Source organism: Theropithecus gelada, chromosome 8, assembly GCF_003255815.1.
Source record: "Theropithecus gelada isolate Dixy chromosome 8, Tgel_1.0, whole genome shotgun sequence".
Classification (NCBI taxonomy): Eukaryota; Metazoa; Chordata; class Mammalia; order Primates; family Cercopithecidae; genus Theropithecus; species Theropithecus gelada.
In genome coordinates this window covers 69,286,933-69,310,607 of record NC_037676.1, presented here as the reverse complement: position 1 = coordinate 69,310,607, position 23,675 = coordinate 69,286,933, and the positions used below count along the sequence as shown (strand labels likewise).

Genomic DNA, 23,675 nt, shown 5'->3' with positions numbered 1-23,675 from the left:
GAGTGACAGAGCGAGACCCTTTCATGCACACACACATACAAAAAGAACCATTAGAAGTCTATTAATGTATTTCACCACATCTCCTAAGGCAAAAGAAAAACATTTCATAACCATCAACCTTCATTCATGAGTTTAAAAAATACTTTACAAACTATGAATATAAAAGCACTTTCTTAATCTGAATATGGCTATCTTTTTTTTTTTTTTTTTTTTTGAGACAGAGTCTTGGTCTGTCACCAGGCTGGAGTGCAGTGGCGCGATCTCAGCTCACTGCAACCTCCTCCTCCCGGGTTCAAGTGATTCTCCTGCCTCAGCCTCCTGAGTAGCTGGGACTACAGCGCACACCACCATGTCCAGCTAATTTTTTTGTATTTTTAGTAGAGACGGGGTTTCACCATTTTGGCCAGGATAGTCTCAATCTCTTGACCTCGTGATCTGCCCACCTCAGCCTCCCAAAGTGCTGGGATTACATGCGTAAGCCATGGTGCCCATGCTATCTTAAAAAAAAAAACAAAACTTACAGCAAATATCATACTAAAAAAAAAAAACTTACAGCAAATATCATACTTAGTGGTGAAATGTTGCAAGTATTTCTTTTGAGATCAGCAATAAGACAAGTGCATGTGCCCTCATCGCTTCTACTCAACCTTGTTCCTAGAGGTCCTAGCAAGTGCAATAACACAATAAAAAAAAAAAAAAAAGATAAAAGGTTTGGGAAGTAGTAGACTGTTACTCATATATAATCTGATTGTCTACATGGAAAACACAAAGACTCTATAAAATAAAATTAATGTGTCCTTACCAGTGTTGCTGGATATAAAATCAGTATTTTAAAAATACTGTGTTTCTATACAGTAGCTACAAACAGAAAATATAATTTCTAAAAGAATAGCATTTGCAATATCAACAAAAATACATGATCCCAATAACTCAAAAATAAAAACTTGAGCTGGGCATGGTGGCTCATGCCTGCAATCTCAACAATTTGGGAGGCTGAGGCAGGTGGATTGCTTAAGCCCAAGAGTTTGAGATTCCCCTGGCAACTTGGCAAAACCCCATCTCTACTAAAAATACAAAAATTAGCTGAGCATGGTGGCGCAGGCTTGTAGTCCCAGCTTCTCAGAAGGCTGAGATGGGAGGATCATTTGAGACTGAGAGACGGAAACTGCAGTGAATCGAGATCAGGCCACTGTACAGAGCGAGACTCTGTCTCAAAAACAAGCAAACAAATGAAAAAACAAAACAAAACAAAAAACTTATGCATGACCTTAAATATAAAAGAAAAATTTTTAACTACTGAAAATCACTAAATTAGCACTACCAAAATGGAGAGACTTACCATACTCATGGAAAAGAAGACTTGATATTAGAGAAATGTCAGTGCTTCGTGAATTATTTATAAATTTGCAATTCCTAACAATCATGAAAGGACTTTTCATGGAATGAAAAATTGATGTTTAAATTTATATGAAAGAGTCAAGGACCAAGAATAACCCAAGTAGAGAGAAAGATTATTAATCTGTACTAATTAAGACTGTGTTGTCATGGGGATAAATATATAAGTGAATGCAAGAGAAAAGAACCATAGAAGAGAAAATACACCAAGTACTGGGATAATTGGTTCTCCATAAGGAAAAAAATATTGAATATCTCACTTCCTACACAGTAGTCAACTCTAGATAAAGACCAAAATGCATCAAGGAAAACTTTAACATGTTCAGAAGACTATAGAGGTCATTTTTTTCTGAAATTAAGGTAGGGAAGGCGTTATTAAAAAAGCCACAAAAAGCACAAAACATGAGAAAAATAATGATACATTTGACTATATTAAAAAATAAAGTTTCTGTTTTTTAGACAATACCATTAAAAGCAAACTAACAGGTGAAAAAGAGAGAAAAGACAAGCTACAGTGTGGGAAAAGACATTTGCAACACATGTTATCAATGAAATATTAGTATGTAATAGAAATGTGTGTGTGTTCTGCCAATTTCTTAGAAAAGCAGAACTCAGTAGGAAAAATGTGCAAAATATAAGAAATAGCAATTAACAGAAGAGAAACTCCACATGGCCAATAATCAGGAAAATACTCTCAGTCTCTCAATAAGTAGAGAAAGGCAAATTAAAACACAGTAATGAGATATCATTTTATACCCATCAGCTTGGCAAAAAGTTAAAGATTGCCAATATCAGGTGCCAACAATGGTGCAGGCTGCATTGTAGAGCAGTGGGAACTCTTTTACTTGCCAGTGGTAAAATTCCTTTGGAGAAAAATTTGACAGTATATATAGTAAAGTTGAAATGTCCAACCCAGAGTGGCCACTCCTAGTTTTAAACCTTAAAGAAGCTCTTGCACATGTGCTAAATGATACATACAAAATCATAAAAGCAACATTGTAAAAGCGAAAAAAAAAAGGAAATACCCAAAGATCAGTCATTAGGAAAAATTAATTTCTTACAATGGAATATTGTATAGTAAATATTCTAGAGCTACACACATCAACCCACATGACTCTCACATATAAAACATAAAGCAGAAAAGAAAGCTGAAGACAGAATAATATTAACATCATTGATGACATGTAAAATTGTGAAAAACAGTACTAGATATTATTTAGGTATATATACATCTGTAGTAAAAGCATAAAAACATTAATAGTCTAAATTTTAGATAAATCCTAAATTTAAGAGAATGAAGAGGAAGAAAGGTATACAGGGGTTTCAAATGTATTTGTAATGTTTTATATTTTAAGCTGATCTGAGGGTCCATGGGTGTTATACTATTCTTATACTTTTATCGTGAAATATTTTATGAAATATTTTCAAGGTAATATTAATAAGTTATTTTAATTGAATTAGATACTTTGTTCAGAATATAGTATCATATTTGAAATGTGATCTGAAAAGTCAACAATAAGCTTAAAATTTTGTTATAAAAATAATCAGATATATGCAAATTTCAAAAATCTATGAAGATTTTATAATTTTTTTCCTGCTCAGTTCTGAGGCTTAAGATTTTATAATTTTATTCTGTAGGTTGTACTTTGCATTTTGAAGAGTCTGAGAATACATTCCATATCTTCAAATATTTTATTGTGAGCAATTTACAATAACATAGCCTGGGTAATGCCAATGTGTGAGTATATAAATTTAATTTATAGTCTACTGAATTCATTTTTCCTCCTAAGCACTGATTTCATGTACAGAATATTGTACACATTGAGGTATTTGGTTGGTTAAATTCCATATACACTGGAATAATGTTTAATTTTAAACTGCGTTTTTGGTTACATTTGTAGTAAACGAATGTGAAGCACAATTGGGGAAACTGGGATATTTATCACTTAAATAGCTATACTTCCTCAGCAATTGAAAAAAAATGGGCTACCTCAAATCTATAGACAATATATGGCAATATTTTATTTACTTATTTAGAGACAGTCTCCCTCTGTCATCCAGGCTGGAGTGCAGTGGCATGATCATAGCTTACTCTAACCTGGAACTCATGAGCTCAAGTAATCTTGCCTCAGCCTCCCGAGTTGCTGGAACTACAGGCATGCAGCACCGCCCCCGGCATGTTTCTCATCTTTAACAGTCCTGATATATTTCCAGTGAGACAGTTAAGATAACCTTATGTGTGAACAAACCAGTAACATAATAATAATAATAATGATAGCGAATGTTTATTGACCTATGTACCAGGTACTGTGCAGAACACTCTATAATGATTATTTCACCCATCCTCCCATTATCCCTTGGAAATAGGGACCATTATTATCCTTATTTTGTAAGAAATTGAAGTAACCTGCCCAAGATGCCTAACTAGTAAGGGATGAAGCCAAAATTTGAACCAGGCAAATCTGGATTGAAAAACACTGGATTGGTCGGGCACAGTGGCTCATGCCTGTAATCCCAGCACTTTAGGAGGCTGAAGCGGGCGGATCACCTGAGGTCAGGAGTTTGAGACCAGCCTGGCCAACATGGTGAAACTCCATCTCTACTAAAAAAACAAAAATTAGTCGGGCATGGTGGCAGGCACCTGTAATCTCAGCTACTCGGGAGGCTGAGGCAGGAGAATTGCTTGAACCCAGGAGGCGGAGGTTGCAGTGAGCCAAGATCGCACCATTGCACTCCAGCCTGGGCAACAAGAGCAAGACTTCGTCTCAAAAACAAAACAAAACAAACAAACAAACAAACAAAAAAACAAAAAAACCCTGGATTATGTTGCCTCTTTGTGGATTATGGTTGTACTAATAAAACATAAATTTCTAGGCCAGCTTCATTTTCAAGTATTTTGTACTATTGACCTGTGTACTTAAGGTTTTCACACCATGTGTTCTGATTTAGGGGTTTCAGACATATGGTCTCTATGGGTACTATGGGAAAAGGAGCCAAGAGACCTGGTCCCTTTCTCAACTGTCACTAGCTTGAGTAGCTTAAGATAAATCTCTGGGACTTAGTTTCTTCACCTGTGAAATGAGAACATTGGAGGATATTCCTCAAGGGCCTTTTTGACTCCAAGAGTGAATAATAATCCTTTAAAAGATGCTCATAAGGCCGGGCGCGATGGCTCATGCCTGTAATCCCAGCACTTTGGGAGGCCGAGGTGGGTGGATCACAAGGTCAGGAGTTCAAGACCAGCCTAGCCAAGATGGTGAAACCCTGTCTACTAAAAATACAAAAATTAGCCGGGCATGGTGGCGGGCACCTGTAATCCCTGCTACTCCGGAGGCTGAGGCAGAGAATTGCTTGAACCCAGGAGGCAGAGGTTGCAGTGAGCCGAGATCACGCCACTGCACTCCAGACTGGGTGACACAGTGAGACTCTATCTCAAAAAAAAAAAAAAAAAAAAAGATGCTCATAAACCAGGCGTAGTGCTGCACCCCTGTAGGTCCCTGTAGCTGAGGCATAGGCAGGAGGAGCACTTGAGCCCAGGAGTTCAAAGATTGCAGTGCATGACTGGGGCGGGGTGGCTCACGCCTGTAATCCTAGCACTTTGGGAGGCCGAGGCAGGCCAATTGCCTGAGCTCAGGGAGACCAGCCTGGGCAACACAGTGAAACCGCCATCTGCATTAAAATACAAAAAGAAAAAAAAGTTAGCCGGGCATGGCGGTGTGTGCCTATGGTCCCAGCTACTTGGAAGGCTGAGGCAGGAGAACTGCTTTAACCTGGGAGGCAGAGGTTGCGGTGAGCCGAGATTGCGCCACTGCACTCCAGCCTTGGAGACAGAGCAAGACCCCGTCTCTAAAAACAAACAAACAAACAAACAAAGCGGGGGGAGGGGCGCGGTGGCTCACGCCTGTAATCCCAGTACTTTGGGAGGCCGAGGCGGGCAGATCACAAGGTCAGGAGTTCAAGACCAGCCTGGCCAACATGGCGAAACCCCATCTCTACTAAAAATACAAAAATTTGCTGGGTATGGTGGCACGTGCCTGTAATCCCAGCTGCTTTGGGAGGCTGAGGCAGGAGAATCGCTTGAACCCAGGAGACAGAGGTTGCAGTGAGCCAAGACCACACTACTGCACTCCAGCCTGGCAATGGAGTCTTAAAAAAAAAAAAAAAAAAAAAAGGCTGCAGAGGACTATGATCATGCCTACATGCCTGTGAATAGCCACTACTACACGCCAGCCTGGGAACCATAACATGAGACCCAGTCTCTTAAAAGAAAAAAGAGGTTGGGCGCGGTGGCTCACGCCTGTAATCTCAACACTTTGGGAGGCTGAGGCGGGCCAATTGCCTAAGCTCAGGGGTTCGAGACCATCCTGGCTAATATGGCGAAAACCCATCTCTACTCAAAATACAAAAATTAGCTGGGCGTGGTGGCACGCTCCTGTAATCTCAGCTACTATGGAGGCTTGAGAGGAGAATTGCTTGAACCTGGGAGGCAGAGATTGCAGTGAGCTGAGATTGCACCACTGCACTCCAGCCTGAGCAACAAGAGTGAAACTCCGTCTCAAAAAAAAAGGAAAGGAAAGAAAAGAAAGAAAAAAGGGTACTTGCAATGATTCAAATATACTCAGGAAGAAGAAAAGATTTAAAACTAAAAGTGTGGCGGGCGCCTGTAGTCCCAGCTACTCGGGACGCTGAGGCAGGAGAATGGCGTAAACCCGGGAGGCGGAGCTTGTAGTGAGCTGAGATCCGGCCACTGCACTCCAGCCTGGGTGACAGAGCGAGACTCCGTCTCAAAAAAAAAAAAAAACAAAAACAAAAACAAAAACAAAACAAACAAACAAACAAAAAAAAACTAAAAGTGAATGAGTATTATGTGTTTAATTTTGATGCTTTAAATCTTTTTATGAAGTTAAGTCTATAAACTTAGAAAATACCTCAGGTGCCCCTAAAAATGTCTATAAACTAGCTTATCAAATAGTTTCATATGAGGGAATTATTTAAAGAGTAAGTCAGAATAACTTTTCCTTAAATTACTATGATAATCATAATGCTTTTTTCTTTAATCTTTAGAAAGCTGGAAATAATACCTAAGCCTACTTCTTGACATGGTATCAAAACAGAGCTTTTGCTGAGAGTTTGATTTATAAAGAAATTATGGTTCGACTGACCTTGGATCTAATTGCCAGAAACAGCAATCTTAAACCCCGAAAAGAAGAAACCATTTCACAGTGCCTGAAGAAAATAACTCATATAAATTTTTCAGACAAAAATATAGATGCAATTGTAAGAACTTTGAAATTATTTCCTGTTTTTATATAATTAATAATGTAAAGTTTAGGAATTGGTTTGGGGCCATACGTAATATATTAACTATATTTTCATTATTCTTACTAACTTTTTTTTTGAGGTAGAGTCTCTCTCGGTCTGTTGCCCAGGCTGGAATATAGTGACGTGATCAAAGCTCACTGCAACCTCCGCCTCCCAGGTTCAAGTGACTCTTGTGCCTCAGCCTCCTGAGTAGCTGGGATTACAGGCATGTGCCACCATGCCCAGCTAACTTTTGTATTTTTAGTACAGATGGGGTTTCGCCATGTTTCCAGGTTCACCATGTTGAGTTCTTGAGCTCAGACTTCTGAGCTCAAGAAGTGATCCGCCTGCCTTGGCCTCCCAAAGTGCTAGGATTACACTTGTTAGCCACCGCACTCGGCCTTATTAACTTATTTTTATCAGTAAGCTTTATATTGTGTTTTTATTTTAACTTCCTACTTGTGATATTAGATTTGTTAAAATTAAATCTATAAAATATACCATTGTGATTTTTAAATATATATATTTTAAATATTTGTATTACTGTTCTTCTACAACACTGTATAGTGTAGCAAACTAGATTTGAAAGTGTATGTTGGGAAATAATTTCATAGACAATAATTACTTTTGTATTATTGTAAAACCTTGAAATATGAATTTTTTAAGTATACCAAAATGTTAAGAAGTAACTATGTGAGTACCATATTTCAAAAGTTTATCAGTGAGAGAAGGTTGGGAAGGGGGTGAGGGATAAAAGACTACATATTGGGTACAGTGTACACTGCTCAGGTGAAGGGTGCACTAAAATCTCAGAACTCACCACTAAAGAATTTATCCTGGCTAAGCGCGGTGGGTCATACCTGTAATACAGCCTGGGCAACAAAGTGAGACTACGTTTCAAAAAAGAACCTATCCATGTAACCAAAAACCACCTGTATCCCCAAAACTATGGAAATTAAAATTAAAATTCACACAAGAAAAAAAGAGTTTAACAGTGTAATCTTTTTTGCACATAATTTAACTGGTTATGTAAATGTATGTTATACTGGGTCAATTACATCAGACAAGTTTATGTTTATCTGGATATAATCTGAAACTACATTTTCTCAGCACTAAGGTAATTCTTGGCTGTAATTTGGGAAACTTTAAAGGCTGCAATAACACTCTTAGGCCATCTGTGTTGGTATCTGTTGTCTACAGTAAATGCTAGACTACAGGTGAGATAAATTTTCTTGGAAACACATGAGCTACCTGAGGGCAGAAATCATGTCTATTATTTCACATCACTCTAAATCCCTCATCCATTACAATGCCTGACTCATATTACATGCTTAATAAATATTTATTGAACAAATGAAAGAAATACTAACACCCCAGGCAAAATGATCAATTAAATACTTGGTTTTTTTGTAGGGACCCCAACCCAGCTCCCATTCTAGATCCCCTTCTGGTTTCCTGGTGATCCTTCTTCCCATAATTCCTTTGCCCAAACCTCATGTTTCTCTTTTGTTGCCCAGAACTCTCTACTTCATGATATCATATAAGACTACTTTCTCTGGAGAGCCCCCAGTAAAGTCCCTATTTCATACTCTGTCCTCATATCAATCAGTGCTCCTCCAGGGTGGATGATCTTTGATAGAAGGATGGCAAATTGGTTAAAGTAATTCACACTAAAATGAGAATAACTTCTAAACTTACAGTTTCCAACACATAGCTGTATTTTAAAAGAAGTTAACTTAATGAAGGCTGAGAAATTTTTGAGCAGAACTTCACCGCTTGTCTATTTACTCTAGGCTGATCTGCCATGACACAAGAAATGGCAGCCTTTTAAAAAGTCCCTTTAATTATTTTATCTCAAAAGTAACTGGTAGCTGGGCATGGTGGCGCATGCCTACAATCCCAGCTACTCGAGAGGCTGGGGCGCTAGGATCACTTGAGCCCAGGAGTTAGACACCAGTCTGGGCAGACCCTGTTTCAAAAAATAATAATAATAATAATAATTGGTGTTCTTATTCATACAAAATACATGTAAAAAGAAAGAATGTAATCCTATTCAGACATAATCACTTTTAACATTTAGGTAATATCCTTTCAGTCTTTTATTCATATAATTTTACAATAGTGGGTCATATTAAATGTACTATTTTCACTTAACTACATATTATGAATTTCACTTAACTATGTATTAGATACTACTGAAGAAACAAAAGGATATTTAATGGTTCTATGGTATTTCTTTTGATAGCATTATCATAGTTTTTAAAAAATTAATGTATGAGGCTGTGTGCGGTGGCTCACACCTGTAATCCTTGCACTCTGGGAGGCCAAGGCAGGTGGATCACAAGGTCAGGAGTTCAAGACCAGCCTAGCTAACACAGTGAAACCCAGTAGAAACATCAGTCTCTACTAAAAATACAAAAATTAGCCGGGCATGGTGGTGCACACCTGTAGTCCCAGCTACTCAGGAGACTGAGGCAGGAGAATCGCTGGAACCCAGGAGGCAGAGGTTATGGTGAGCCAAGATCGTGTCACTGCACTCTAGCCTGGGCAACAGAGCGAGACTCCATCTCAAAACCAAAAAAAAAAAATTAATCTATTATTCTGGATATCTAGATGACTTCCAGTTTTCAGTATTATAAACCACAATAGTTGACTTCCAATCCTACAGAAATATTAACCCCTATTTGTAATGTTGAGACAATAATTTATTCAATGCTTCAACTTCCAGAGGAGCCTAATGGCTTCCAAGGAAAATTGCTTGCACTGGGAAAATCTTAACAATTCCAGTTTTATGAGATACCATCTCACACCAGTTAGAATGGCAATCATTAAAAAGTCAGGAAACAACAGGTGCTGGAGAGGATGTGGAGAAATAGGAACACTTTTACACTGTTGGTGGGATTGTAAACTAGTTCAACCATTATGGAAAACAGTATGGTGATTCCTCAAGGATCTAGAACTAGATGTACCATATGACCCAGCGATCCCATTACTGGGTATATACCCAAAGGATTATAAATCATGCTGCTATAAAGACAGATGCACACATATGTTTATTGCGGCACTATTCACAATAGCAAAGACTTGGAATCAACCCAAATGTCCATCAAGTGACAGACTGGATTAAGAAAATGTGGCAGGGCCGGGCGCGGTGGCTCAAACCTGTAATCCCAGCACTTTGGGAGGCTGAGGCGGGTGGATCACAAGGTCAGGAGATCGAGACTATCCTGGCTAACATGGTGAAACCCCGTCTCTACTAAAAATCCAAAAAACTAGCCGGGCGCGGTAGCGGGCGCCTGTAGTCCCAGCTACTTGGGAGGCTGAGGCGGGAGAATGGCGTGAACCCCGGGGGGCGGAGCTTGCAGTGAGCCGAGATCGCGCCACTGCACTCCAGCCTGGGAGACACAGTGAGACTCCGTCTCAAAAAAAAAAAAAAAAAAGAAAATGTGGCACATATACACCATGCAATACCATGCAGCCATAAAAAAGGATGAGTTTGTGTCCTTTGTAGGGACATGGATGCAGCTGGAAACCATCATTCTTAGCAAACTATCACAGGAACAGAAAACCAAATACCGCATGTTCTCACTCATAGGTGGGAACTGAACAATGAGATCACTTGGACTCGGGAAGGGGAACATCACACACCGGGGCCTATCATGGGGAGGGTGGTGGGGGAGGGATTGCATTGGGAGTTATACCTGATGTAAATGACGAGTTGATGGGTGCTGCCGAGTTGATGGGTGCAGCACACCAACATGGCACAAGTATACATATGTAACAAACCTGCACGTTATGCACATGTATCCTAGAACTTAAAGTATAATAATAATAAAAAATAAATAAAAATAAAAAATAAAAAAAATTAAAAAAAAAACAATTCCAGTTTTATTGATATGATTACAGAATTTCTTAAAAAAAGAAAAAACATTACAGAATTTCTTTTGTAATCAGTCTAGTCTTGTTTTAACTATGCCAAGAACAGAGAAATACTGGAAAATACTGAAATACTTAGGAAAATTTGCAGAATGATCAACTGAAAATTTTTGTTAAAAACAAACAAGTTTTCAGGAGAAATTACATTTAACATGTTTTTGTTTCCCTTTTAGGAAGACCTCTCTCTTTGCAAAAATCTTAGTGTTTTATATTTATATGATAATTGTATTAGTCAAATCACTAACCTGAATTATGCCACAAATCTGACCCACTTGTACCTACAAAACAATTGTATTTCATGTATAGAGAACCTCAGGTCATTAAAGAAACTGGAAAAACTGTAAGTGCTTTTATTTTTTAATAATGTATCTGATTTTTATGATTATGGTACTTATATTTTTTTGCATGAAGGCATTTCCATTTTTTGCATTAAATTCCAAAAGTAAATTGAATATGAAATTGATATGATTTCATACTCATATGAAAAAAAAGCATATGATTCCCACATGGGTTTTGTGGAACAGACCTCAATTTCTATTTTCTTGTACTATTATTAAGAAGTAAATTGTTTCACATATAATATTAATAATTTGTGTTTTATTAAGCCTGATACACTTTTCATTCTGGGGAGGGGTTGTCTTAAGGGCTAATAGGGATACTTAAAACATCCTCATGTGGGCTCAACTGATAAAAGAAGTTTCCATGGAACCCAGATGAGTTATGTGCCTTTCAGAATCACACATCTCATACCATCTGGGTCATATAATTGATCCTATTGATGTAAACTTGATTGTAAAACGGCATTTACTGCCTATAGTGATTATAATTAGGCAATGAAGATTGGTGGATCCAATTTCCCAGACTGGAATAACTATCATGCTCCTCAAAGAACCGGCTAAAAGCCTCAGAATGGGGACACAATAGTTGGCTGGTGAATGCTTATTAAAAATGCAGAGCACTGGGTTCTAACCTACATATCCAAATTAGAATCTCCAGGGGTTAGGCCCAGGTATCTTCATTTTTCCTTTTATCTCTTAGTTTTGAGACAGAGTCTCGCTCTGCCACCCAGGCTTGAGTGCAGTGGTGCGATCATGACTTATCGCAGCCTTGATGTCCTAGGTCCAAGTGATCTTCCCACTTCAGCTTCCTGAGTAGCTGGGTCCACAAGCATGCACCACAATGACTGGCTGGCTAGCTGGCTTATTTATTTATTTATTTATTTAGAGATGGGATCTTCCTATGTTGCCCAGACTGGTCTTAAACTTCCAGGCTCCCAAAGTGCTGGGATTACAGGTGTGAGCCACTGTGTCTAGCCGTGAAATCTTCATTTTTTTAAACCTACAACCCAGAAAGGTTATTATCAAACTATCTACCAGGGCTCTTCATATGTCAGATGAAGTAGATAGTGCTGGTAGATAGTTTGATAATAACTATTACAATTCGCTCACTTTTTTAAAAAGCAAAAAAATGTACTTCTAGACTAAATGAAGTATAAGAATATAATTTGTTCTCATTTAGATAAACCAACCTTTCATAGATTTAATATAACACAAAATTCCTCATTTATAATTTTGTTCAGCTCAATTGTTTTGTTATTACACTTTTGTCACACTTAATAAAGACCATGATATTCTCAGAATGTCTATTTAGAACTATGTCTATGTTTTGCAGGTATCTGGGAGGCAATTACATTGCTGTCATAGAAGGTTTAGAAGGATTAGGAGAACTAAGAGAGCTTCATGTTGAGAATCAGAGGCTTCCCCTTGGGGAAAAGCTTCTGTTTGATCCAAGAACTCTTCATTCTCTGGCAGTAAGTTCACATTTGAATATTTTGACAAGGAATATAGTGATTAACAAGTTATAATGAAACAGGAATGTGGTGAAGGTATATTTGGACATTGTACATCCTCTGCATTTTATATGGCCAGCTCAGAGTTTATCTGAGGACTGAAGCTGATTTTCTCAGGTACAATCTCAGAGACTCAGCATTTATAAAGTGAGATAATAAAACTTGCCTCTTTGGGTAACTGGAAGGATGAGAAGAATGTGAAAAGCTATGTTAACTGAAGTTCTAATACAGATGTTCATTCATTCATAATGTGGACCTTGGTGATTATCATGGCTCAACATTTTAAATTTTAGGAAAAAGCCTAAGGAGAGAGGAATGTGCAATTATTTGGAAACCTTTAGACAATATAGTAGAGAGCCATTGTAATAATAAGTTGTTTTCTTCTGGGATCCTGATTTGATTGTAGATTGCACTACATACAGCTCTACCACATCAGAACTATGTAGGCCTGGGAGCCCTGGGGTTGGGGCTCTAACTGTGTCGCCTGAAACCAGTCACATTGGATGGAGGTACCACAATAAATTGAGAAGCCAGAGGGTACCACTTAGGCTCCTGCTAATCCTCAAAACAACAGACTTACTGGGATAGGCTAACTTTAATTCTGGGGCAAGGGACATAAATGGGACATGGTAGTTGTTTTACAGATTTCATCAGTTTTATTTTATTTTATTTTTATTTTAAAAATAAAAATAAACTCTGTCGCCCAAGTTGGAGTGCAGTGGCACGACCTCTGCTCACTGCAACCTCCACCTCCCCAGTTCAAGCAGTTCTCCTGCCTCAGCCTCCCAAGTAGCTGGGACTACAGGCGTGCGCCACCACGCCCGACTAATTTTTGTATTTTTAGTAGAGATGGGGTTTCACCATGTTGGCCAGGCTAGTCTGGGATTACAGTGTTGGGATTACAGGTGTGAGCCACCGTGCCCAGTCTCATCAGTTTTATTTTAGAGGGCCCAGAAATAGAGGATAGTGGATGGATTTTGACCCAAATTTATAAAAATTAAGAGGTAGTTTTCCCAATACTTTAGTATCAGGAAATATTTTTTCTAAAGGTTGACTGTGCATGGATGCCTCCATGTTTTTTTTAAACTTAAACTAATAAGAACAGATACTGCACTTGATCTTAGCAAAAAGGCCATGAAGCGATGATTGACTCCATCTTGGCAGAGATTCCTGAGCCTCGTAAGATGACTCTGATTTAGTGTTATAGTGTTACAACAACACTGAAATTCCTGTTAATTAGCTAATTATTATTTTAAGTAGTTCCTGAACATATAGATTGATGGGAGAAAACCATATAGACAAGTAGAGAGAAAAATAAAAACCAGATATTATTTTATTCTTGATCATGTTTCCTATTTAGTAAAATAAAGACAAAAACTATTTCTTCCTATGTAAGTATAAATCTTTTTTTGAGACGGAGTTTTGCTCTGTCTCCCAGGTGTGATCTCTGCTCACTGCAACCTCCACCTCCCAGGTTCAAGCGATTCTCCTGCCTCAGCCTCCCGAGTAGCTGGGACTACAGGCGTGCAGCACCATGCCCAGCTAATTTTTTGTATTTTTAGTAGAGATGGGGTTTCGCCATGTTGGTCAGGCTGGTCTTGAACTCCTGACCTCAAGTGATCTGCCCGCTTCACCTCCTAAAGTGCTGAGATTACAGGCATGAGCCACTGCACCCAGCCCCTATGTAAGTACAAATGTTAGTAATATTTAGCACAAAATGATAATTTGCTAAAGCTACAGTATTGTGTTACTTGTTTATTGGGGCATCTTTTTTTCTTTCTTTGCTTTTTGATTCTTGGCTTTTTTATTCTATAAGTTTATTTTGTATCTTGGAAAAGAAAAATATGACTTATGGAGGAATTATAGGGAGAAAGGGTAAGTTATATGACATACTGTGGTTCTGAAACTTTCATCTGAAAAAAAAATGCATTAAAAAGCATTTCATGGCTTTTGATGTTTTTACCTAAAGAGTAAAACAACCTGAACTGATCAAGCTTAAAATTTTCAAAGATTAGGATTTCTGGTTCCTATATACAGTATTTAGACTATTTACTAATGCTAACTTGGTTATTTTTCTTACAGAAATCCCTCTCTATATTGAATATCAGCAATAATAATATTGATGACATTAGAGACTTAGAAATACTGGAGAATCTTAATCAGCTCATAGCCGTTGACAACCAACTTCTGCATGTGAAGGTAGTGTAAAGAGAAATTAATTTTTAAGATATTTACATGAAATTATGATTGAAAAATATGTGTTTTGAAATAGCTATAAAATAAATATATCACATTAGAAACTACTCTGGATTTTTTCTAAAATTAGCTAATGAATCCCTACTTCTTAATGTATTTGTGTGTAAAATTCTGTCCTCTTATTCAGTTTTCTCCTTTATACTCCAATACCTCTATCCCTCACCAACAGAAGAAAAGTTTCTCTGAGATGGGAAGTATTTCTTCTTTGCATTATTTTCTCATCAAACTTTTTCTTCTAGAGACTAGATTTCTTGCCCCTTAAGCCTGATCTCCCAATGAATGAGTTTCTAGTAACTATGACTAGACCTGAACTCTCTCTTGGCTACTTCTTTTTGGGGAAGTACTGGAAATTATTCTGATTGAACTTACTCTAATTTGTACCAGCTATATTAATGTCATGTTATATCATATCATGCCATATTCATTCAATTATTCATTTAATCAAATATGTATTGGCCATCTACGTATTTGTCAGGCACTAATACTACTCAGTGTAGAACAAAGGAAGGAATATACGGTCTTGATCTTCAAGAATTTGAAAACAAGGTCGACCAATCAACCAGTAATGAGACTACAATATGATACTGTTTTTATAAGTATTGTGATAGCCCTAACTCAGCCTAGGGCTATAGAAGGCTTCCTCGAAACAGTCATCCATGAGTTGAGCCATTGCTATGACCTTAAAGTTTCTAGTTTGGCAATGGAATGAGCTGTGGTATAATTTCTTGACATACAAACCACAGGAAGAAGAATGAGCTTCTTTCTCCCAAAACAGCTTTTGTTTCAGAACTACTTCCACACAGCCATTTGTTGACCCTAAAAATGTTACGTTGACCTTGTTTCCAAATTCAGATCTATGACCTGGTTCATCCCAAAGCTGCTATAAGCAATAGATAATTATGAAAATAAATATATGTATTCTAGCACAAATGAATTCCTCAAAATATCTAAAATGCCATTGAATAATCAGGGTGAATGTTTAAAATAAGAAGACCTTAGGAAGCACAACTCAATTAGTTGTTTCAACTTACAATGTGAAAAATGTAAGACATTCATGGGATAAATTCTGAATTAAAATATATTTTACATTTTATTTTATTTTTTTCTTTTTATTTTGAGACAGAGTCTCTGTCACCCAGACTGGAGTGCAATGGCGAGATCTCGAATCACTGCAACCTCTGCCTCCCAGATTCAAGTGATTCTCCTGCCTCAGCCTCCCGAGTATCTGGGATTACAGGTGCCTGCCACCACACCCAGCTAATTTTTATATTTTCAGTAGGGACGGGATTTCACCAGGTTAGCCAGGTTGGTCTTGAACTCCTGACCTCAGGGGATTCGCCCACCTCAGCCTCCCAAAGTGCTGGGATTACAGGTGTGAGCCACCGCACCCGGCCCTTTATTTTATTTTTTGAGACGGCGTCTCACTCTGTTGCCCAGGCTGGAGTGCAGTGGCGTGATCTTGGGTCACTGAAACCTCCGCCTCCCGGGTTCAAGTCATTCTCCTGCCTCAGCCTCCTGAGTAACTGGGATTACAGATGTGCACCACCATGCCTGGCTTATTTTTGTATTTTAGTAGAGACAGGGTTTCACCATATTGGCCAGGCTGGTCTCGAACTCCTGAGCTCAAGTGATCTACCCGCCTCAACCTCCCAAAGTGCTGGGATTCTAGGCGTATGCCACTGCACCCAGCCTGGTAATGGCCATTACTTTTAAAGAGTTATTCTATTATGCTTTTTAACTCCAAACAGAGAAAGGGGAGTTTGATAACAGGGCAAAACTTCTAGCCTCTAAATGATCCCAAAGGAGGTTTTTCTGCATGACATTAAGACAAAGCTGTTTTGCCTACATGATTACTCTTAGACCATGTTAATAATGCATACCCAGAATAAATGTGCAGCCAAAATAAATACCTTCATTATTGCTAATTATTCTATCTAATGACCAACATCTAAATCCTCTTTTTTTTTTTTTGAGACAGAGTCTCGCTCTGTCATGCAGGCTGGAGTGCAGTGGTGTGATCTTGGCTCACTGCCACCTTCACCACCTTGGTTCAAGAGATTCTCCTGCCTCAGCCTCTCAAGTAGCTGGGATTACAGGCATGTGCCACCACGTCCAGCTAAGTTTTGTATTTATAGTAGAGATGGGGTTTTGCCATGTTGGCCAGGCTGGTCTCGAACTCCTAACCTCAGGTGACCCACCTGCCCCAGCCTCCCAAAGTGCTAGGATTACAGGCGTGAGCCACTGCACCTGACCCAAATCCTCTTTAACGACTGAACTCCATATTATCTCCCCTATGTAGCTTTTCCTGAACCTCCCCATCAAGTTAATCTATTAAAGACTGAACTCCATATTATCTCCCCTATGTAGCTTTTCCTGAACCTCCCCATCAAGTTAATCTATTAAAAAATATTTACAGGCCGGGCGCGGTGGCTCAAGCCTGTAATCCTAGCACTTTGGGAGGCCGAGACGGGTGGATCATGAGGTCAGGAGATCGCGACCATCCTGGCTAAGACAGTGGAACTCCGTCTCTACTAAAAAATACAAAAAAACTAGCCGGGCGAGGTGGCGGGCGCCTGTAGTCCCAGCTACTCGGGAGGCTGAGGCAGGAGAATGGCGAATGGCGTAAACCCAGGAGGCGGAGCTTGCAGTGAGCCGAGATCCGGCCACTGCACTCCAGCCTGGGCAACAGAGCGAGAATCCGTCTCAAAAAAAAAAAAAAAAAAAAAAAAAATTTACAGTAGTCCCAACTTATATGTGAAGGCTACATTCTAAGACCCTCAGTGGATCCCTGAAACCATAGGTAGTATTGAATGCTATATATATTAGTTTTTTCTAAGTGTACATATCTATGATAAAGTTTAATTTATAAATTAGGCATACTAAGAGATTAACAACAATAATAATAAATGGAGGCTGGCTGCAGTGGTTCATACCTGTAATCCCAGCACTCAATCAGGAGATTGAGACGATCCTGGCTAACGTGGTGAAACCCCATCTCTACTAAAAATACAAAAAATTAGCCATGCATGGTGGCGGGTGCCTGTAGTCCCAGCTGCTCGGAGGCTGAGGCAGGAGAATCGCTTGAACCTTGGAGGCAAAGGTTGCAGTGAGTCGAGATGGTGCCACTGCACTCCAGCCTGGGTGACAGAGCAAGACTCTGTCTTTTTAAAAAAAAAAAAAAAAAAAAAAGGGAGCGGTTACAATGTCAGCATGACTGCTCTTGCACTTTGGGGCAAGTGAAATAAGGGTTGCTTGAACACAAGCACTACAATAACCACACAGTAGATATGATAACCTAAGTGACTAATGGGTTGGTAGCATGTATAGTTTGGAAATGCTGGACAAAGAAATAATTCATGGCCCAGGCAGGACAAACAGGCCAGCGCAAGATTTCATCATGATACTCAGAACAGCATCCATTGTACTCAGCTGGGCTAGGCAGCTGATGCCTGTAATCCCAGCACTTTGGAAGGCTGAGGCAGGCCGATCACTTGAGGCCAGAAGTTTAAGATCACCCTGGCTGACATGGCAAAACCCTATACAATAATTTGCCCCGCGTGGTGGTGCACACCTGTAATCCCAGCTACTCAGGAGGCTGAGGCAGGAGAATTGCTTGAACCCAGAGCCAGAGGTTGCAGTAAACCAGGATTGTGCCACTGCACTCCAGCCTGGGTGACAGAGTGAAAAAAAGAATATCCATTTTAAAACTTACAAATTATTTTTTCTGGGATTTTCCATTAAATATTTTTGGATGACAGTTGACTGAGGGCAACTGAATAACGGGGTTGGGGGAACTACTATATTATATTCTACGTTCCAGGCACTGTTCTAGGCCCTTGGAAAAACACATCTTAGATACTGGAGATACATGATAAATAAGACAAAGTCTCTACCCTCGGCCAGGCACAGTGGTTCACGCCTGTAATCCCTGCACTTTGGGAGGCCGAGGTGGGTGGATCATGACATTAGGGGTTTGAGACCAGCCTGGCCAACATGGTGAAACCCTGTCTCTTTAAAAAAAAAAAAAAAAAAAGAGGCCAGGTGCAGTGACTCACACCTGTAATCCCAGCACTTTGGGAGGCCGAGGTGGGTGGATCACGAGGTCAGGAGATCGAGACCATCCTGGCTAACATGGTAAAACCCCGTCTCTACTAAAAATACAAAAAAATTAGCCGGGTGTGGTGGCCGGCGCCTGTAGTCCCAGCTACTCAGGAGGCTGAGGCAGGAGAATGGTGTAAACCCGGGAGGCAGAGCTTGCAGTGAGCCGAGATTGCGCCACTGCACTCCAGCCTGGGCCACAGAGCAAGACTCTGTCTAAAAATAAAGAAATAAAAATTAAAAAAAAAAAAAGCCTCTACCCTCAAGGCGCTTACTTTACAGAGGTACAAGGGAGGAAATGGTAAGAAAATACATAAGCAAGGCCGGATATGGTGGCTCATGCCTGTAATCACCGCACTTTGGGAGGCCGAGGCAGGAGAAGATTGCTTGAGGCCAGGAATTCAAAACCAGCCTGGACAACACAAGAAGATCTTTTCTCTACAAAAAAAAAAAAAAAATTAAAAAAGAAATTAGCAATTTGCTTCGTGTGATGGCATGTGCCTGGACTTAGGTACTCAGTCCCAGGTACTCAGGAGGCTGAAGTGGGAGGATCGCTTGAGCCCAGGACGGGATCCCTTGCCCCAAGGGATCCCTTGCAGTGAAGCAGTGACCTGTGATCCATCCACTGCACTCCAGACTGGGTAATAGAGTGAGACCCTGTCGCAAAAAAAAAAAATTAAAAAAAGAAGAAAAGAGAAGAAAAGAGAAGAGACCTAAGCAGAGAAGATTTTGAAAAGTGCTATGAGGGAATTAAATAAGATAACAGAAAAAGAGGAGTCAGTGGATATTTTAGATCAGGTTAATATGAAAGGCCTCTGAAGAAATGACATTTACATTGAGATCTGAAGGATGAGAAAGAAGATATGCAAAGAGCTAGGGAAAGAACATGCCAGGCACTAGCGAAAGTAGATGCAAAGGCTCTGAGGCCAAAGAAAGCTTGAGTGTCCAAGGAACACTGTAGTATGGTACCCAGTGTCTACCTTAGTTTCCGATACATTGTAGGTGCTCAGTAAATGCACTGTTGAGTGAATGAAGAGGCAACAGTACAATATGAGATTAGAAAAGAAGGCACAGAGGCCAGATCATAAAGGTCATTTTAGGATATAATCACAAATGTTTACTTTATTCTGAGTATAATAGAAAGCCACTGAAAGGATTGTTTTCTTTTTCTTCCCTTCCTCTGTCAATTGAAGGATTATTTAAAAAAAAAAAAAAAGATTTATCTACTGCTATATGTGCTATATGAAGAATGAGTTTCAAGAATGACAGCAAAGAGATCAGTTGGGAGACTACTGCAGAAGTTAAATAAGAGAAGATGGTTGCTTAGAGATGAAGAGGAGTGGGTGGGTTTGAAAGTAATGAGTTATATTTTAAGGTGGAATTCACATAACTTGTTGATGAGCAGGATGTAGGCATAAAGGAAGGGAAGGAATCAGGATGACTCCTAAATTTTGTGTGAGGAAACGGGAAGACAGTAGTAGCCTTTATAAGGAAGAAACAGAAAAATTCCACCTTGTGAAATGCCTGTTGGATACTGAAATGGACATGTCAAGTAATCATCTGGAGTTTAAGGGAGAAGTAAGATTGGAAAGTTTGAGAGTAAACAGCATTTACATGATATTTAAAAGCCATGGCATGAGGTGAAAGACAATAGAGACAGAAAAAAAAAATGAGGCCAAGACCAATCACAGAAACACTCCAGTATTTAGAGATCAGTTAGAAGACTCCATCAGGAGTCAGTGATGTAGAAGAAGAGAAAAAGGAGTTTCAAGAAAGAGGGAGTGGCCACTTGCACTGAATGATGTTGAATGGTTAACATGAGGGCAGAGGAGAGTTTAAAGAACACCTGGATAGAATATCTGAACAACAAAGTTACAGGGGATAAGTTTAATTTGTGAAGAAGTTGAACCACAGAGTCTGTGGGTCAAAAACCACAGCAAATGGTAATGCTAAAAAAACAAACAAACCAAAAAAAAACCACAAGTGGGTGGACTTCATGAAAGACTAAACACTGAAATGTTAGCCAATATTTCTCTCCCTCTCTTACATACAAGTAGGCTCTACTCTCAAAACCCTGCCTGCATGGCTTTAAAACATTGGGCAAAAGTTGGTGAATTCATTCCTCTTTAGGGAAACTGACTAGCTCACAACAAAACATCTCCCAATCCTGACATTTAAGAGTTTCAGAGGGAAATGCCAGCTGCCTGCCCAGTTGCCCCACAGTGAGACAGTCAACAAGCCTTGCCCTCTCACAGAAAGCTCTCATTCACTTTAATGAATAAACAGGCAGCTCAGGATTAGGAGACCTCTGAAAAGAGCCTCTAAAATCAAAGAGAGAGAAACAGAAACAAAAAGAAAGAATTCTAAAGAAATAAATCATGTGGAAACAGGAAAACAATCCTTTAAAATCCCACTATAATTTCCCAAGAGAAATGAAAAAGATTCCATAAACTTGAAATAAAGCAAGATTCTATTTTTTAAAAGAAACATGAATAACAGAGCACTTAGAAATTAAAAATAGGATGAGGAAATTAAATATTCAATATAAAGTTTAAATGATAAAATTGACAGTCTCCCAGAAAGAACAAACAAAAAGAACTGAATATAAGCAAGTAGAAAAGAAACTTACAGAATTAATTCAGAAGATATGACTAATAAGAGTACCAGAATCAGAACCAGAATCAGAGAATAGGTATCTTAGTCCATTTGTGCTGCTATAACAAAATACCTGAGACTGATTAATTTATCAGCAGAAACCTACTTCTGAAAGTTCTGGAAGCTGAGAAGCCTAAGATCAAGGCACCAAAGGTTGGTTTCTGGCAAGGGCTGCTCTCTGCTTCCAAGATAGAGCCTTGGGGCATCCAGAGGGGATGTGTCCTCATACGGCAGAAGGATGAAAGGAGCAAAATCACCCTTTTATAAGGTTCTCATCCCTTCATAAAGGCTCTGCCCTCATAAATTAGTCACTTCCTAAAGGCCTACCTCTTTTTTTTTTTTTTTTTTTTGAGACAAAGTCTCGCTCTGTTGCGCAAGCTGGAATGCAGTGGCACCATCTCGGCTCACTGCAAGCTCCTCCTCCCGGGTTCACGCCATTCTCCTGCCTCAGCCTCCCAAGTAGCTGGGACTACAGGTACCCGCCACCACGCCCGGCTAATTTTTTGTATTTTTAGTAGAGACAGGGTTTCACCGTGTTAGCCAGGATGGTCTCGATCTCCTGACCTCGTGATCCACCTGCCTCAGCCTCCCAAAGTGCTGGGATTACAGGCATGAGCCACTGTGCCAGACCCCAAAGGCCTACCTCTTAATACTACTGCATTGGCAATTAAGTTTCAACATATGTCCAGGAAGAATAAGGCAGGGAAAAAAAAGTTTCAACATATGAACTTTGGGGGACACATATGGACCATAGCAATAGGGGGAAAATGGAAAAATATGTTTTTAAATTATAAAGACAATCTAATGGGCCATGATGTAGTAACCAGGACCAGAATTGCCCTCCATAAAAACAAAGAGAAACCTAGACAAAATATGTGAAACAACTTTTTCAGACCTTGGACAATAGGCAGCACAGGCCTGTTGTCCCTAAGAGAAAAAAAACAACAAAATGAATATCGACCACAGTGCAGGGAGAGGAACAGCAAACAAGAACCACAAAAATCTTGCTTTCAGATGTAATCTTGTGGGGGAAAAAAAAAGAAGAAGCAGCATGAAAATGTAAATCATAACCCGAGAAAAATCAGTCCAAAAAAAAAAAATACCCAGAAATGACATGAAGGATAGAATTAGGAGACAAGACTTTAAAAAAAAAAAAAAAAGCAATTATAAATATACTGTAAAATTTAAAGAAATTGTGAACAGAAAGGGAAGAGAAATGGAAAGTGTGGGGAAGACATAACTTCTAGAGCTAAAAAATATTTATTTATTTATTTATTTATTTTATTTATTTATTTTTTGAGACAGAGTTTCACTCTTGTTGCCCAGGTTGAAGTGCAATGGGGCAATCTCAGCTCACTGCAACCTCCGCCTCCAGGGTTCAAACGATTCTCTTGCCTCAGCCCCGCCTAGCAGCTGGGATTACAGGTGCCTGCCACCACAGCCAGCTAATATTTATTTATTTATTTATTTTGTATTTTTAGAGAGACGGGGCTTCATCATGTTGGCCAGGCTGGTATCGAACTCCTGACCTCAGGCGATCCACCTGCCTTGGCCTCCCAAAGTGCTGGGATTACAGGCGTGAGCCACCAAGCCCGACTAAAAATATTTCTAAAATAAAAAATTTATTGGATAAGATTAAAAGTAGATTAGCCATTGTGCAAGAAAAGATCAGTGACCTTAAAGACATAGCATTAGAACTGTCCAAAGTAAAGCATGGAAAGAAAAAACACTGAAAAAAAAAAAAAAACTGGGGCAACAGAGCGAGCCCCTATCTCAAAACAAAACAAACAAGCAAACAAACACAGAACAACAACAAAAATAGTGGCCCCAAAATTACCAAATTTGATGAAAATTTTAATCCCTGATCCATGAAGCTCAACAAAACCCAAACAGGAAAATCCCAAAGAAAATTACACCAAAGTACACTACAGTAAAATTGCTAAACAACCAATGATAATAAGAATATCTTAAAAGCAGCCAGGCACAGTGGCTCACGCCTGTAATCCCAGCACTTTGGGAGGCCAAGGCGGGCGGATGACTCAAGGTCAGGAGTTTGTGACTAGCCTGGCCAACATGGTGAAACCCTGTCTCTACTAAAAATACAAAATTAGCCAGGTGTAGTGGCTCATGCCTATAGTCCCAGCTACTTGGGAGGCTAAGGCAGGAGAGTCGCTTGAACCCAGGA

General features: G+C 39.4%; 1 protein-coding gene and 1 pseudogene across 2 annotated transcripts in view; one reads left to right on the top strand and one right to left on the bottom strand.

Moving 5' to 3' along the window:
- PPP1R42 (protein phosphatase 1 regulatory subunit 42) overlaps nucleotides 1–23,675 on the top strand; it is a 66,328-nt gene that overhangs the window by 4,585 nt on the left and 38,068 nt on the right. Inside the window, exons 2-6 of one of the 2 annotated variants that reach the window (XM_025395267.1) lie at nucleotides 3,034–3,133; nucleotides 6,460–6,672; nucleotides 10,806–10,972; nucleotides 12,304–12,442; nucleotides 14,564–14,680. In XM_025395267.1, the coding sequence (XP_025251052.1) occupies nucleotides 6,544–6,672; nucleotides 10,806–10,972; nucleotides 12,304–12,442; nucleotides 14,564–14,680 (552 nt within the window). In that variant the 5' untranslated portion in view covers nucleotides 3,034–3,133; nucleotides 6,460–6,543. The remainder of the gene's footprint in view (nucleotides 1–3,033; nucleotides 3,134–6,459; nucleotides 6,673–10,805; nucleotides 10,973–12,303; nucleotides 12,443–14,563; nucleotides 14,681–23,675) is intronic. The other variant, XM_025395268.1, reaches the window with a different exon arrangement.
- On the bottom strand, nucleotides 13,451–13,625 carry LOC112630916 (annotated as a pseudogene).